General features: G+C 53.8%; 4 protein-coding genes across 4 annotated transcripts; 2 read left to right on the top strand and 2 right to left on the bottom strand.

Annotated features, from left to right (window-relative positions):
* Positions 1–138: 138 nt before the first annotated feature.
* Positions 139–1,205, bottom strand: A1O7_08739 (uncharacterized protein; the record flags this gene model as incomplete). Its single annotated transcript, XM_007762729.1, has 3 exons — positions 139–493; positions 542–914; positions 962–1,205. The coding sequence occupies 3 exons, from the start codon at positions 1,203–1,205 to the stop codon at positions 139–141; spliced, it is 972 nt and encodes a 323-aa protein (XP_007760919.1).
* A 615-nt stretch (positions 1,206–1,820) lies between these two features.
* A1O7_08738 (uncharacterized protein) lies at positions 1,821–2,138 on the top strand (the record flags this gene model as incomplete). The annotated part of the gene is made up of 3 exons (XM_007762728.1): positions 1,821–1,877; positions 1,929–1,973; positions 2,028–2,138. Coding segments are annotated over 3 exons (213 nt in total), but the record flags the coding sequence as incomplete, so codon positions are not given.
* Positions 2,139–2,855: 717 nt separating this feature from the next.
* Positions 2,856–5,242, top strand: A1O7_08737 (uncharacterized protein; the record flags this gene model as incomplete). Its single annotated transcript, XM_007762727.1, has 2 exons — positions 2,856–3,051; positions 3,105–5,242. The coding sequence occupies 2 exons, from the start codon at positions 2,856–2,858 to the stop codon at positions 5,240–5,242; spliced, it is 2,334 nt and encodes a 777-aa protein (XP_007760917.1).
* Positions 5,243–11,799: 6,557 nt separating this feature from the next.
* Positions 11,800–12,472, bottom strand: A1O7_08736 (uncharacterized protein; the record flags this gene model as incomplete). Its single annotated transcript, XM_007762726.1, has 2 exons — positions 11,800–12,255; positions 12,308–12,472. The coding sequence occupies 2 exons, from the start codon at positions 12,470–12,472 to the stop codon at positions 11,800–11,802; spliced, it is 621 nt and encodes a 206-aa protein (XP_007760916.1).
* Positions 12,473–17,154: the final 4,682 nt, after the last annotated feature.

Genomic DNA, 17,154 nt, shown 5'->3' with positions numbered 1-17,154 from the left:
ATTCCGGCAGTATCAAATCGCCTTGCAGTAGGGATTGGCGCTGGGCAAAGACGAGCGGCGGGATGGAACTGTTTCGATATATCTTCAATAGAAGTCTCTTCTTCCCAGATCCTATTCCCGCCCTACTACAGCTGTCAATCATATTGAGTTCTGGACTCTGATCGCTTCGGCAACAGCATCCGCTAATGTCTCGACCACGTCGTCGCCATCGATGAAATGATTGTCTCTTATCTCGTAGAGGGTACCGCCCTCCGCCCAGATTCTTCTCAACGTGAAAACCGTAGCGTACGGTTTTCCAGCGTCCCATGCTTCTTGTTCAAGCTTCTTCAGAGTGTCCAGACTCGTGTAGCTTACACCCCACTGCTGACCACCGGTCTGTTTCTCGAATTCCTTCAGGATCTCCGAGTCGGTGGTTGTAAACGAATTCACACGTAGCGCCTTGTTCCGACTTGCCTCCGCATGCGTCAGGGCTAAGACGACGAGCTTGCCGACACTAGAGCATTTGTTATTTCTAGAGATCTGGTTGGGGGACGCAACTCACTCCTTCATCGTGGTAAAGCTAATCCTGAAGTTTCCTTCGCCGATTAAGACTGCCTCTTTGTTCTTCACGTCGAATGTCCCGGCTTCCTTCACAGCCTTGTTTGCACCAAAGTAGAGGCCTGGGTTGCCGTCGGCGTAAGGTCCTGTTACAACATAGGTGTAGTCCAGCTTGTCCGCAGCTTGCAATGCCGCTCTGACCTTTAGCTTCTTCTGGTGGGGTTTTTCATTAGCCGAAGCCGGGCCGTACTCGATATCAGTTCCATACTCCGACGGGAAGAACCTGTGGATCGAGGGAGTTTCGTTGGCCAAACGGACCAGTTCAACCTGGTGTTCAATTACATTCCTGCCCACAGCAGATACCACAGTGTCAATGTCTACGTGCTTTAGTCATGCACAGCAGGATCCCCATCGCTGACCTCACCTTGGTAGGCCTTTTTGACATCCTCGGAGTTGGTCACATCTCCCACTATAATGTCCACTCCTTCGTCCTTTAGTTTGTCAACCTCGCTTGCTTTGGCTTCGTACGTGCCGGGAGAAGTGAAGATGGCTATCCTGTCAAACTTTGACTTATTGCGAACAATCTCTTGGGTGATTCGGCTTCCAATCAGTCCAGTGGCACCGATGATTAGTAGCTTCTTGCACGGCAAAGAGCCTGCTTGTGACATGTTGCGATTTGACTGAACTTGCCTCCTTAATACAGAACCGACGTCCCTGGTTGTATGGACGATCTGGTCAATGTCAGAGAAACGAGAAGAAATGAGCCGTGGTCAGGACCGACTGCACTCAGACATATGGTCATCTCACAGGGGACAGTTGTTTGCTTTGTTGTCCAAATGATGCAATCGCATCGGCCAAAACGCCGAGCCGAGGCCGTTGTGGCCGATTCGGGAGGAGGTTTCTATACGCGCTGTTGGCTGAATGCAGACGGGCGCAGATTGATCATGAGACGATAGTGCCGAGTCCTCCGCTGGTTAGGAACGTTGGAAGGACCTCTCGGATCTCGACCAGCCAGGGTCTGAGGCTGATGCAGCAATAGGTCACATGCAGTGCTGAAGAATCCAGGAGCCTCGTACATCTGATGTGAAGGAAAGATCAGTGATGGGTAAGGGGGAAGCAACACTGGCTGCTGCGTACCAGGTCTTGGCATGCCCCTCGCCAACGCGACACGCGCCGGCCATTGAACACTTTGGCTGAAATCGCAGTATTGACGTCCATGCCACGGCACGATGGTGAGTCTGGCTTGGCTTCTGCTACAGACGCGGACTGAGTATCTGCGGTAGGAAAGCCCACACGAACAGCAGCAGACCCTCCTGCTCTCGCGGATTATAACAAACATCGTATGCTAGGGTGCCGTGATTCACGGCGACTCAGGCTAATCGTGTGACCAGGAGAAACTGAATGAAGCTGTTATGATGATGAACAGAAACTTGCAGGTTAGGGCTCCTTCACGATAGTGCCTGTGAGCAAGACTCAACTATGGCATGCAGGAGGTCAATATCCAGAACATGAATGTCGAACTGGTGGCTCAGATGTTCAAGAACTACCAGTCAAACGTGCTTTTCCACCTTGAAGGTACAAACCGGTTCGACCGCCAATTGAACGATGCTGTTGACAATTTCCAGCAACAGAGAACTTGAAAGATCCCCTATGACTATGAAGAGTGCTTTGCTCGGTGGAAGATGAGCTTTTTGAAGGCCGGCGACCTTTCAGATAGGCCTGAACCTAGTTGGACACCTTGGTGACGGTGTTGAATGTACGAAGGTGGACTGTCCGAAGGGACGTAGGACAGACGAATGATCGAACTCGACAACTGCAAGGTAATTTGTCTGTGGCTTCTCCCCGTCCGTGATGGGTAGGTTGATACATAGATATCAGCTTCGCAGAGACATAGATGCCCAAGCTTGGCTTGGTTTGCGGCGTGTTACTCTATCAGAATCGTGGCAATTCCAGAAATTCCCCTGATGCGGAGCTAGAGATTCCGCGTTACATCGCAGCTACCAATGTACCTTTCTCGCGCATTTTACTTGAGATTTACCATGATTTGAGATTCAATAGTTTTACACCACCGCTGCGCGACATCGACCGACGTGGCTGGCAACATTCTCCGCATTTGACGCGCTCTCCAACTAAATTTAATTCCCACTGATCACCTCCCTTTACATTGCGGACAAGTGACACAACACCACCGACGATCAAGAATTCGGTCCAGGGTATGTGAGCGTAGCTCTGGTCAACGACGACAGCCCAAACAGTTTCCGTCGATTCGTCCCGAGCAAGGGGCCAGACGTTGGTAGTCTTGCAATGGATACGGCAAGATGACCATAACCTCAACCACCCGCATCACGGCGCAGCGTCGACTCCCTACGCCGCCTCCAGAGTCCCAGCAGCTATCCCAGCCGCGGATATATGCCGCCCCAGATTTCCCGTTCAAAGGCTGGCAGCCTCCCAAGCCTGACGGATATCAGCAGAGTGCGGGGACTCCCTCAGAAAGCGCGATTGTCATTGACAATGGTAAGAAGACCCTTACGCAGGTATTTACATGGCGGTTGACTTGCTTTGCACAGGCGCCAGCACTGTCAAGGCCGGCTTCTCCTTCGACAAGGTTCCCCGATTTCTCGTCCCCCCGATCATGGCCAAGTTCAAAGACCGGAAGTTCAATAAATACTGCGCATTCGTGGGCTATGATGCCTATGCGGACGCTACAACGCGTGGCCAGATCAGACAAGCGTTCGAACAGCACACTAGCATCCCGACAAACTGGGACATCTTGGAAGGCGTCTACGACTATATATTCCTGAAACTGGGAGTGAACGGGGATGGCAGTGTGGGCAGGCCTTTGGTCGTCACAGAGCCTGTCGCGAATCTGGGCCATAGCAGGAGAATGATGAACGAAATGCTTTTCGAATGCTACGGCGCACCCAGTGTCACCTATGGTATCGACAGTCTGTTCTCCTATCGGCAGAACAAAGGCCGGTCTGGGCTCGTTGTTTCTTCGTCCCATACCTCGACGCACATCATACCTGTCTTGAACCGACAACCTCAAATGCAAATGTGCGCAAGATTGAACTGGGGAGGCTCGCAGGCACAAGAATTCTTGTTAAGACTGTTGCGCCTGAAATACCCCATATTTCCCGGCAAGATGACTATCGAGCAGATGGAGACCTACATCAAGCAATATTGCCATCTTTCGACCGACTACGCGACAGAACTGTCCACGTATCTGGATTGGTCGGGTCTTGAGGAGGATCGAGATATCCTCATCCAATATCCTTTCACGGAGCAAGTCGTTGTCGAGAAATCGGCCGAAGAGCTTGCCCGGATAGCAGAGCGGAAGAAGGAGTCTGGCCGACGGCTTCAAGAGCAAGCCGCCAAGATGCGTCTAGAAAAGCTCATCAAGAAAGAACAGCAGCTGGAATACTATCAGAATTTGCACAATGACTATATCAACGCACCAACCAAGAAGGAGCAGCGGCGAATCCTGGACGACGAAGAGCTGAAAGATGAGGCCGCGCTAGAGAGAATTATCAGAGACTTGGACAAATCAATCAGTAAATCCAGGAACAAGGAGTTGGGTGCTCCTGAAGAAGAAGAGAACCTCGAAGAACAGCTGACGAAGTTTCCGCTTCTGGATGTACCCGACGATCAACTGGATGAAGAGGGCATCAAGCAGAAGCGGCATCAGAGACTCATGAAGTCCGGTGTCGAGGCAAGAATAAGAGCCAAACAGGAAAAAGAACGTGAGAGAGCACGGGTGGCAGAAGAAGAGAGAAAGGACGGTGAGACGCGCGAGAATCGTTTTGACGAGTGGCTCGCAGGGCGCCGACAACAGCGACTGTCGTTACTCGCAAAGATAAAGGAACAAGCAAGGCAAAAGGCAGATTCCAGTAATCGCAAGGGCATAGCTTCTCAGATGCGGATGAAGACCTTGGCGAATCTTGCTTCAGACGGACCAAAGCGAAAGCGGAGAGGCGGAGGGGACTATGATGACGACTTTGGAGCCAACGACGAAGACTGGGGCGTCTACCGAACGGTCGCCACTGAACCTGCAAGCGACGACGAGGAGCCAGAAGAAGATCCTCTTACCGCTTTGAAGGCCTTGGAGAGCGAACTCCTGCAGTTCGATCCAAATTTCTCAGAAAAGGACACTATCGAAGCGCAGAACGACTGGACAAAGAGCGTTTTGCATGCTTTCCTACGAGGAGCGAGGCCTGCGGACCCAGAGAGTCAGCGCGAAGGCAATCAGATCCATCTGAACGTCGAACGCATCAGAGTACCCGAGGTGGTATTTCAGCCAGGTATTGCCGGAGTCGACCAAGCTGGCCTTGTTGAAATCATTGAAGGTATTGTCATGGGTCGCTTTGCGGACTTTGACCAACAACAGGCACTGCTCAAGGATGTCTTTCTCACTGGCGGAAATACCATGTTCAAGACCTTCGAGCAACGACTCAGGCAGGAACTCATAGCCACGGTACCTTCTGATTTCACGGTCAATGTCCGGAAAGCGAACGACCCGATCCTTGATGCTTGGAAAGGAGCAGCCTCCTGGTGGAGTTCAGCAGAACAGGTCGATCGACAGGCCGCCACTGTCACACATGCGGAGTACATGGAGAAAGGAAGTGATTACATCAAGGTAATCCAGCACCCCAGTTGCGACCCCGTCTCCGTCTTGGGTGACGCTCGCTTACACGTCGTAGGAACATGACTTAGGGAACTCGATAGCGCCATCGCCGTTTGCTTTCGGAGGGTGATCACCACTGTTCGCAATGTGTAATCTGTTGTTACAGTACGCTGGCAACGCGTGGCTGACGGACTTTCGACGCTCGGCATAATATCCGCATGATCCTGTGGTACTTCGATCACCCTATCACTAGTGCGGCCGCCCCAACGACTATCACAGTACAAAGTAATACCGACGGATCCGCATCCGGCTACCCAGTACTCAAGGCAACGCCTCGTTTGGAATGGAAAGCGCAGCTCTTCGACACGGGCGGCGCTGTATGGGTCGTACAGGCGGCCTGGTTTCAAGTTGGTCCGCATCAAGCGACATCAAGCAGAAGTTTGAGAAGCTTCTTCGCTGCAAGCCGGCGAAGCTATGAAGAAACTGTAGGCGGCCTGAGTTTCGTCCAGCCTTGTCATCAGGCCTCCGAGACGAAATTCACTTCAGCCTTGGCCCCGGTCGAATGCAGGTTTAGGTGCTCATGTGCCCTCAGTCAAAGTATCCACCGTTTCAAACGACGTCGAGATTTTGACAGATGATGATGACATCTCACATTGACATTCATTGGTACCTCCAGTTCCAGATGCCTAAAGGGGAACTAATGCGAAGTACCATCTACTCAAGCAGGCAATTGTTAAACTGGTTACTCATCGCTTATTGGATCGGCGCGTATGCTGTTTATTGCTATGATCGTCTGTCGCATGATATTGTTCTTGGGATGGTCGCGAAAATGCTGATCTCGGGCAAGCCGTCAAGTGACACAACGAAATCCTGATCCTGCCTGTCGACCAGAACGCTGACTGTCCGGACGTAAATACGGAGTACACAGTACTCCCCCCACAACTTGCAGGTTTCGAACCCTCGCTCCGCTGTCAAGCGAACCAGTTACAGGTGGTCGCGAGGGTTTCCCTTTAAAGGAGTTGCAAAACTTCTTAATAGGATCTTACCCGTACGCCACTTTGTTGCATGCGTGCCCCAAAAGAAGCGAGGTTCGGGAGCCGTCCGATGGGAGCGATGGATTCGTAGCGCACAAACCCTCGACGTGTCCCGTTACGGAAGGCTTTACTTAAGGCCGCATCACAGAGAGCCTTGCAATCCAAGGCTGTTGGCCCCAGCGTGAAATCTGAATCCACTGTCAATGCTGCGATGGAGCCGTGGCTAAGTAGAACCACCCGCGGCTGCATCTGGATGCGAATGCGGAAGGCCAAGGAGTAACCTCGTATGAGTCTCAGGCGAGAAGGGGTGTCCTATCTCGACAGTGGATTTCCTTTTCCGGTCTTCAAACAGGTCTTGTGCCCTTCGTACGAGTACACAGTCCTGCTCCGTCTCGCCGGAACGACGTTGGATACGTAAGCATGGAAGAAGAAGGCTGCGAGGTCGCCATTCCAAACCGAGCCGGCGCCGCCAGCGAATGAAACTTGGAAGCCTCATGTGTCGAAGCGTTCAAGACATGGTGGCAGGCAGCATGCAAGGTCCGTGTGCTGACTCGAAGTGACCAGTCGGCTGCCGCAGCAACGAATACTGATGGCGCGTGCGCACCTTGCATCCTCTTCCAGTCTGTATGCACATCGTCCTTCAAGCCGTGTGCTTACGGAGTACAGCAGTTACACGTTTCTGATCCGCATGGATGTCTCGCACCCGAACCATGAGGCGGAGAGTCTCCGACAAATGCGATGCCGAGGAAGTCTGTTCTGCAGGGAGCATGGCAGCCACACCAGGAAATCGACAAAAAGCTGACTCAATCCTGCCGTAAGCCGGCGGCCGTTGGTCTGGATTGTGATCGCCGGCAGTCCAATAGGATACGCGGGCTTCGTCTCGGTCATCCACACTGGTCCCCGAGAGCCCGAAGGGCCTGTGGGCGGCCTCCGGCCAATTTCTCGCTACAAGTTACCCCTGCTATTTCACCTAACCACAAACGGCCCAGCGGCGGGACAAAGATTGAGCCGGTCATCCTTCAGGGGTATGCCGAACGCGATGAGGCTTCCATCATGGGGAGCCATGTGGCAAACTCTGATCTCAGCCTAATCGGGGCCAGAATCGGACGCGAGGCTGTGACAAGGAGGTGAGACGGTAACAGCCTCGTAACTACGGTTGCGGTATTGGCATTACGGTGTGACCGGTCGTTGGTCTTTACAATACCCTCGTCCTCGTGTCTTTTCAATATCCCAACTTTCACTTGCGCCTCATCCAGTCATCACCCTCGCCTCGCAATGTTCTCCGGATGGATTATGTATTCAGGGATCGTACTGCCTCTCTACGTGCTCAGCCTTTCATCGGTCCCAGATTCTCCGAGTCGCTGGACTTTCACTCGCCCCGAGGCAGCCATCATCGCCGTGTCATGCTGACCTTGCCACCTTGTTTGCCATGTCTGAACAATCCTCGCATGCCGCTGGCCAGCAATCACCGTCTGCATCGTGACTTGCTCCCACACTAGTGCACGACGGTCCTGCAACCGCAGCTCTTTCCTCAGCCGCTTCTGGCTCCAGAGTCGATTTGTTCTGGAGCTCCAGTGGCCTGCTGCTCTTGGGCATCCTGTGGGTAACGCGCTGTGCCACACGGTTAGGGAAAATGGTGCCCTGCACTCCAGCTCCGCAACGCATGCACGACGAGTCATGGCGGCGTCCCCAGACAGCACGGGTATACTCTCCGCCGCCTCGCCGCGCAGTTGGTCAGGCACGATCACTGACACTTGAATACTACCGTACCTTCGTCCAATACCCACGAGCGCCGACGTTAAGATGAGTCTGAGACCACCTCGAAGAGTGAGTCTGCCACCAGTCCAAAGAGTGAGCCTACTCGCACCGAGACATCTGTCTCTGTGGTCCGTGACAGCAGCACGTGTGATGAACCAAACACAGCAAGCGGGCAATGCTAAGACATATGATCAAGAGCAGCCACTCGTGAGCCAGCTCTGAGACAGGGAATATGCTTGTCTTCCTGCATGAACGCACCTTGCCGTTCGCCATGCCGCCCGGAAAGATGGTACCAAGTTCTGCAATGTAGAAGCTTCACGGATGGCAGCTTCGAAGCATGCACGACAAGCCACGGGGGTAAGAAACTGGCCTGTTATCAGACGGCAGTCAGGGCCCCTGCTTGTCCATTTCAGCATGGAACAACTCCGGGCTGCCCGCAGGTTCCTCGAACCTCGACACGAAACCTGGACTGTTTCCTCGTAGATGTCGAACCGCGTTCGGCTGATGTCGTCGTCGAGGTTGCCCTTCCTCGACGGGTGTTGTGCTCCGAGCACACGGCAAGCTTTCAGCTGTGATTCGTAGTTGCTTAGGTGAAGTGTTTCGATCACTCAACCACGCGCTGCTAGGACATCCTTCGGCATGCCGGAGCTCTCCCTTATCAGCTACAGTAACAGGCAGTGTTGATTGAGAACCACCGCAGACATCATGCGACAGGCCGATTCAGCCTTCCCGCTCCGAGCCATTTCCAGCCTGGCAACCGACCGCGGAATGTGATGCAGCAAGCAAAAAATGCGCCATTACAGATCCCCTCCGGGCACGACCATCTGGCATGACTACTGTATCTAGACCTGGGATACAGTACGACGTATGGACTGTATGCAAGAGATGAGGCATTCTCCCATTTCCGGCACTCGTTGGACTTGCGCAAAGGCGCTGTTGTCCAGCGCGACATGAACGAATGCGGGCGAAGGGTCTGGCCAACCTTTCCCGACAGTGACAGACAAGCCTCGACCACTCTTTTCTAGATGGGGTACGAGTAAACGGTATAAAGTGAACTGCCCACAGTACGTGCACGGTGCATAGGTATCCTCTGTAATGCGTAAGGTCACAATCTACGGTTTTGTGCAGAAAGCACTATTGGTAGGTACCCGTACCGAGTACACGCTTGGTGTATCTGGTCGGTCTTGTCTCGTCGAACGCTTGAAACCCCGGCCTACTAGGAATAGTAGGGACTTCAAGTCAGCCCACTTGTACACTGAGCATGCTCATTCGCTTGCCAACCAGTACGCGCACATAGCACAGAGTAACAAGACACAGCTCCAATTCTTCCAAGGAACGATGCAGGCACCAGTCCGAGCCCGGGGTCGGTCATGGTCATCCTCTTCTGCCCCAGACCCCACGGATCTAGCCATGGCGGTAAGATGCCTGTCGTAATATCAGACGCATGGCGAATCGACAACAGACGACTCATTGCATCGCATTGCGTCGTATGCGGGACAATTGTACCAGACCTCTACTAGAAGAGTCCTCAGTCCAGCCCCTGTACGTACCCAATCCTCCCAGTAATGTCATGGCGAAATGGCAAGTGGAACTGACCTTGGCACGGTATGGAGAATGCATGCGACGAGGTACTCAAAGGTGTCCATAAAACGGAAGTGTATTGGCTGCCTTGGATTGGCGGACACGACTGGAGGCTTCGACGGGAAACCTGGCGTGCAGCAGCTGTCGACATGATGCAGCAGCCGCAGTACCTTTCCGACGGCCGTGTTCTTGCTGCCGAGGAATGGCTTTCACCACAGCTGACTTTAGCGATGAGTCCATACGTGCCGCCAAGATGCTTCGAAATGAGGGCGAGGACTTTTCTTAGGTACAACAGTGTCCATATCGGTCTCCGATGGGCGAATCTGCAGCCCACCGCATCGCCACGCCTTCCTGGAATGATGCTGAGGTAGGATCCGGGACGGTATCGTCAGATTGCCAGTGAAGAAGCGCCAGGAATTGGACAAGTGGTCATCTTCAGCCTCTGATCGGCGGACAGCGTCTAGATTCGACAATTTCCATACCTAGATATCACGTACCTGGTCCAGAGCCTTGCAGTCCGTACTCGTACTGTGTAAACGAGCCACTGCGCCAAGCTTTTTGTGGCGGAGACACGATGGGTCGGCCAAAGTTGGCGGAGCTAGACTCGTGCTGTGTGCGACTGTTTTGGTGCAGGCAGAGCGAAGATGGACTTCGGTACATACTGTGGAAGCAGGCGCCCAACAGTCACGGGCAGCATGGCGCGATCCTCTGGGAGAACGGTAGATGTGGCAGCAAGTCACGACTCGAGGTTCTTGCCGGTGGCCTTGTGGTTGTAATGCTGTGCACAGATTCCGGCCAAGGACACTTGGGGATTCGCATCGCTTGTCGCTTCGGAGTGCGATTTCAGGGACAAGTGGGTTGAAACCTGGCGTGGGGAGAATTCTTGAGGTTACATAATGAATAGATTGGGGGCTGGAGGTTATGCCAGGATCGGGGAGGGACATACCAGTAGACGGTACTCAGTCGTGCGGACACGACCCCTTCCATGCACTGGCAATATTTGGCACGCGAACTCGGCTGGACACCACTGGAATGATGAACCTTTCTCGGGCGACAGTCAAGACGGTACTCGTAGGCCCGATCCGCAACGGCGAGGAGGCAACTGCAAGACGTAGCTCTGTCCTGTGATAATGATGAAGCAGTAAAGGGAACTAGATCCAGAGGAGTCACGCTGGAATCTCCTCTGATTGGACGTAAGATTAGCCTTGGCACTTCCAATCAGGCGACCTTCGTCCGGCGTACTTGGTATCTTACAAGGTGAATTCCTGGCATTACAACGTCGGGATTACGTGGCGGGTATCTGTACCTGATCTGTGTGCTCGTGGGGTGTTCCGCAGGCATTTCCGTTCGCCGATTCTTGCATCGCTCGATTCTTCCCGGTCGACGTGGGCGAGATGCTCCCCACGGCGTGCCAGCGCTTTGCGTCGCAGCGTCTTGAAGAGGAACTATTGCACTCAACAATTATCCGCTGCCTGCAGCCTCCCCCAGCCACCCAGGGGTCTTTCCGCTTCATCTCTTTTTGCCTGGCCGTACCTCATAGTGAACTATCAGATACCCGTCTGGAGTAGGCGCTAGACAGTCAGTCACCTTCTCAGCCAATTGGAGTAGTAGCTTCCTATCAGGGAGTGGTACAGCGCTGCCCGTCCATTTTCCGTGCTTAGACGTACAGGTAGATGACTAATAGCCATGGCACTTGGTCCGGACTTAGGAACAGAAGGACATCCGCACGGGGCGTCCCAATGCCTATGGAAGCGTCACTCGAACTCTTCGAGCTGACCGATTCCTTGATGCTCAATTCGGGTGGGTTCCATGTGCGGTAATACCTGTGCGCGTGGTGTTCCACGCCGCGTCGGCTATTGGTTGATTGACCAGCCCGAATTCTCGTACATATGCTGGTTAGAAGCTTCGCGGTGGTACAAGCGAGGTACTCCGTAAACATGTGGCAGTATCGCAGACTAGCCTACTGATCGGTCTGCAGCCTTGCTCAGCTCCAGCCTCCTTGGACCTTGCCAGGTCTTTCTGTGGTACCCGGTCGCATTGGGGACTCTGTTGCTCGACACTCGAAAATTGCCGCCCGTCCTCTTCCTCTTCCCTGGAACGCCGTAGCCAACCCAGCAGTCGTGATCAGTACAGCCAAGGTCCGCCTCCCAAGGACTAAAGGCCCCTCAACACCATAGACATATGCTCTCGTAACATACCATGCCGAGCCGCGACGCCCCAAGTCGTTCAAACCCCCGTTTCATGCAAAAGGTTACAAACAAGCAAGTGTTACCGAGCGCCTGCGGATTGCTGGGATAGGATGTTCGGTCCTTGCAATGCCGCTTGAGATGGAGTCATCTCGGCCGAACCCGTCCTGGCGCGCTTCGTGACTGGAGATTCAGAATATGTTGGATCAGGATATAGCCCTGTCCGAGGAGGCTCTTGATGCAGGCTGCTGAGGCCGTCCTGCGTTTGGGCGACTGCACCTAGCTCTGACAATCGAGGCAAGGTGCCCTGTTGCTGTGAAGGTCCAGCTTTGCCCGGTTGCAGGCCGTCGACATTACTTGGTGGAGGTGGAACTTCGCCTTGTGACTCTAATAACCGAGATTGGAGGTTGATGATGTAGTCACGGAGTTGATAGTTTTCGGCTTGCACTGCTTTAAAGTTCTCGCTGAGTACCTGATAGTCTCGTACTTGCTCTTCGAGTTTCTTGATGTAGCCTTCTTTTCGTTGTCGGAAAGCCCTCTGCATTCAAGGTCAGCACGGCAGGTCTCTTCAGCCGGTCGACAAAGCCTACCTGGGCGGCTCGATTCTGAGCAGCTCTTTTGCTCGTGCTTAACTCGCGCTTTCCATAACCTTTGCGGCCATCGCCACCGTTCTCGCCACCGTCACTCTCGGCACTGCCAGTAACTGCATCGTTCTGCGCCAGATCTTGAGGAGGGGAAGGTTGATGATGTGGCATTGCATCCATGTGATCCGACAGTGGTTGAGGTGGGGGAGGGTAGTGTTGCTCCCGCAGAACTATCGAATGTTTAGAGACCGGCCAGGGAGAAAGTAACTGAGTAATCGAGGTCATGATGTAACGAGGTGTGGTAGTACAGACGGGGACGTGTTTGATTGGTTGTATGAAGTGAAGACACAGACAGCCTGAGCGCAAGATAGTGTGTCCCGAGTCCAACAAGGCACAAAGAGACAAGGCTGGATGAAGGCGATGTTTCTTGGGGATATATGTATGTGACGGAAAAGCCAGACTGGGGTGAGGGGGTGGGGTTTTCGACACGCTTGCTTCGTTTAGAACAGGACAAATGATGCAGTCTTGCAGGAGACAGTAAGATAACACAGCCGAACCGTGGTAATAATACTGTATGAGTGAAGCGGACGGGATCGGCGATAGGCAATGGGCAGGAGTGTGGAAGGATGAACGACAAGGGGGTTGAATGGGATCCGGAAGTGGCTAGGGCGCATTACTGCCGAAGCACCGTGAGGGAATAGCGTGCAGCGAGGACTGGAGAGGGTCTCAGGCCGCAGGGCGAGAGAAAGCGCAGGGTGGGTCGAGGATTACTGTACGTACGCTGATCGGATTTGACAACGTCCTATTGCTCAAATCGGTCAGAAGTGCTCGTCAAACTTACTGAGGTGGGGAGTGCGTGAGGTATCGATGCCAGATCCAGATGGGGGAGGAAGCTTGAGGATGTGATCGGTGGAAGGCAGAGAGACGGAGCCAGGCACTGATGCCTTGTCACAGTGATGATGTGGCTGTTTGGGTGCAGACATGGTGGGAAGGGAACACCTGGAGCAAGGCTGGCGTCCCTCTTGATGACTGTAGTCATGCGACAGGATGATATGGGATAGATGTGGGATAGATGCGACGGGTTCCTGGACTCCCGGTGCCTCCCTAAAATCCATATCACCCTTACCAAGAGGGTTGGAAAGGGCACCGAGGGACCACTCGAAGGAGGAAACTGAGTAAGGGCAGGGTGTTCTTGGCTGCTTACCTGAGGCATGGTTGAAGGAGAGCTAGCCGTGCGAGGAGCGAGCGCCGGTTGCATCACCTTTTTTCGGACAACGCTGGTGGCCTGTGTTTCGCGGGGTTGCGAGTGGAGAGCTGGGCGACTGATTGGAACAAGCGACGAAATCGGTTACAAGTGCTTCCTGTGCTCAGGATCGGATGAGATGACGGGACGCAACCAGGAAAACCCAATCGATGACCGAGTGATGATCGGTATGTGAAGGGCAGGCGCGCAAGCTCCTTCAGCAGAAGTGAAATCGAATGCGACGCCGCTAGAAGGAAGGGCGGTTTAACGAAATGTAAAGTCAGCAATCGAGCCGTGGGCCGCGAGAGAAGGGGCGAAACTGAATGGTGAGAGCGTGGTCAGGCTCCGGCTGATGAGTAATAAGTGAAGGAGACGGTGAGTCTGCGACGATTGGGGAATCAGGAATCAGTGAAAAGAGGAAGGGCTGGTGAAAAGTCGACGCGTGGATTAGCAATTTCTTAGCTAATAGCTAGTACGACGCCCCAGGATGGGCTTGGCGCCAGACCTCAACGTGCAGCTGCAGCCGTCGCTTGCTCTTGCAGGCGCCCGACCTGCTCGGCCGAATCGCCCGCTGCTTCCTCTGATCAGTCAAACACATTTCTTGGCTGACCACATTTTCCACTTTCAGTGCGCGTACTCCGTGCCTGACCTGTGCCCTCTTTGTCTCTTCGCCCTGCCTTCACGTCCCTTTGCTCGTCGCCTGCAGCTTTAAGCTTCCTGTGGCTCCGGACTATTTGCCTGTTTAGGTGTCAAGCCTTTCCTCCGTCCCTGCTGACTGTTCTCTGACTGTTCTGTCCACTTCGACAAAGTTGCATAATTACCTGGTACACGGCACAACATCGTACTGTGTACCTGTATCCGGCCGCCTGGGACCGTCATTTGCAATATCGATGCGCCGCCTCCTTTGGGCAGTCCTTGCCAAACCGCCTCGCCACTCTCAAGCAACCCTAAGCAAGCCCTATGGTGCTCAGCAAAGTCGCCAGACTCCATCTCTACACAGTAGGCTCGTTCCGACTCAGACACTGAATGTCCACTTCAGCCCTTTACAGAAATAGGTGGTAGCCTTCGCTTCCCATCACCAACACCGCCAACATGACGATTGCCAGCACACTCTCGAATCACATTCCCCCTCCTCGGTGCATGTATACGGTGTAGTGTACGGGGTACTTGTTGAGCGCAGTGGCCTTGAAGGTCCTCAACACAGTACTGTGTATGCATCCGGCAATATGTGGGTAGCTGCTTGGAGTTCCCCACGATTGTGCTCAGCCTCTCCGTCAGACTGCGATGTAATTTTGGGGTTGGCCCGGCATTGGCACCACTGCGAACTGCGTATGGACCTCCGCAGGCAATGCCCTTGATTTAGACAGTAGTTCGCAAGGCTATTAAAAGGCGTTTCTAGCACTAATCTGTTGCCAAGGAGCTTCCTGCTGATCAAGTACTGTGCAATTATTTCTGTATCTTTCTCGCTTCTGGAACCGACCCGATTGTTTTGCCGCGGCGGATGGCACGGGATGAACGACATTCAGCAATATTCGAGTACTCCGTACCGACATTTCGTATAGCTCGCCTGACCGGCTTGACCACCAGCTCTCCGGTAACTGAGCAAATGGATCAGCAGCCAAATGTTGGTTCTACCTGTTCTGATGGAAGCCGCGTCAGGCATCACCCGTCACTGGAATCGGAAATCATGAGACTGGCTCATCCGAGAATGTTCTGTTACTTCCATCGACATGATGCAGAGCGTTCGATGAGAACTGAACGATCTATTTGCCTCAACCTATGCAGCTTGAGCCGACTTCCCATCTAGGCAGCTACACAGACGCAATGTCCATGGCACCCAGACGAGGCGGTGATGACGAAGCATGATCATGGGTCTTGAATAGGAATATCATGCTTGTTCGGTGCAGTGCTTTCAGTGGCCATTCCGTTCACGTTTGCGATCGTCAATACGAGGACCTTGCAGCAGCACATCGCCACCATGGAAGCCCGTTGTGCGGTGGAGGGGAGGACCATCAGAACAAGCATGGGTAACCGCTACGGGGGCACTCTACTATGGCAGCTGCACACTAAGAGGCTTCACTTCTGTCCCACCAGGGCAAGGTATCACTGCTGTCTCCCTATCTCAGGTTCTGTTCTGAACTGCTCTGCATCTTCTCTGCAGGGAGACTCTGCGCTATACCCCATGGTGTTTTCCCGCGAAGACACAAAGACCTCACCATCAATGCAAGCAACCCGCTGGGCGTTTTCCGTGTACAAGTACGAGGTACTTCGCATAATTTGTGCCGAGTCACTCAGCCTTGACGAGACATCATGCTTACCAGACGACATGCCCGGGCTGATGATGTGAGCCACGGATCCCCTGTCATACCACGTGCTTTCCTTCCATTCAGATCACCATGAGGCGCCCCTTCGCTGCGCCAACAACCACCTCACCACGGAGATGGACGCTAGCTTGATGGTAGCTTGCGCCCTACCGATCGACTGGGCGCGTCCTGTCCTTTTGTCTCTAAGTGGCTCTCGAGAGCCCGGTGTGCTGCGGCTGGTATCTGCGCTACGGCCATTAGGCCCATCAGATAGAGCCCGAGAGGCGCTCTGCAACGACCACAACAGGCGTGCTAAGGAAGGATACACTTTCCGCGGCCGGATTCCGGGCAACCCTCCCCAGCGATTTGGAACCCCGCAGCCTTGGAGGGAAATCACAACTTCCCAATGATCTCGTCGACGCTTCACGCCGCCTTGTGCGATCGACATCGTGCAGCGAGAAGGAACGCCAGGGGTAGGCTAGCATCTGGACGAGCTTAAACTCCACGAAGTGGGTAATCTAAGCAGCGTGCCGGGTATGCCCTGCTCGAGATCCCGCTTCGGCTGCGCAGCAGCATGGTCTCGGCACAGTGCCTGGTCTACCACAGCGCTTACCTGCGTGTCTGTCGGCCCGGTGGCCGGCCTGTGTATCTGTCTGTCATTGTGCCAAAGTCAGCAGCATACCGCAGTAATGGGTGGCACTGTAGTTGTGGGGCTTCGTACGCATTTCCGTGATTCCCGGTGCAGCTGTGGAAAGTCCCGCTCAGAGTGAGGAGCTTCCTTGGACGACAAGGCTCAAATTGCCGGAGACGCAACCCCTGGATGAACGAACACCGGGTCATAGCCTATACACTGTACTGCGTATTTTGAAGACAGTACGATTACAACGCCCGCCCAACACAACCATATGACGCATCACGCAGGAGATTGAGGTGAAAGCTTCTCGATGGTCGCTACTGTACATTTGTGCTCCCACCAAGGCTTGCCTTACGAACGATCCCTGCCAGCGGCAAGACCAGGTTGAGGGAGGAGAAGGGTCAAACAGCGAAGCATTGATCATTATTCTGGCGGTCCTTTCCTCGACAGACGAGTAAAGACGGCAATGGCATCCAGGCGACGTATGATTACTGATCGTCGATGCGCCGACAGCTCTTCGGGTTTATTGGAAGCACACACGGTAGGTGGCACAGTATACACAGGGCCTATGACATCGACTTCCCTTGGACATGTCGCCAGTACGCCGTGTCGCGGGAGCGTCGAGAGACCCGTTACTCATCTCAGTCCCTCGATTTCAGCAATAAAATGACCA

The sequence above is a fragment of the Cladophialophora yegresii genome (assembly GCF_000585515.1).
Source record: "Cladophialophora yegresii CBS 114405 chromosome Unknown aczIN-supercont1.6, whole genome shotgun sequence".
Lineage (NCBI taxonomy): Eukaryota > Fungi > Ascomycota > Eurotiomycetes > Chaetothyriales > Herpotrichiellaceae > Cladophialophora > Cladophialophora yegresii.
This window is presented reverse-complemented; position numbering and strand designations above follow the sequence as displayed.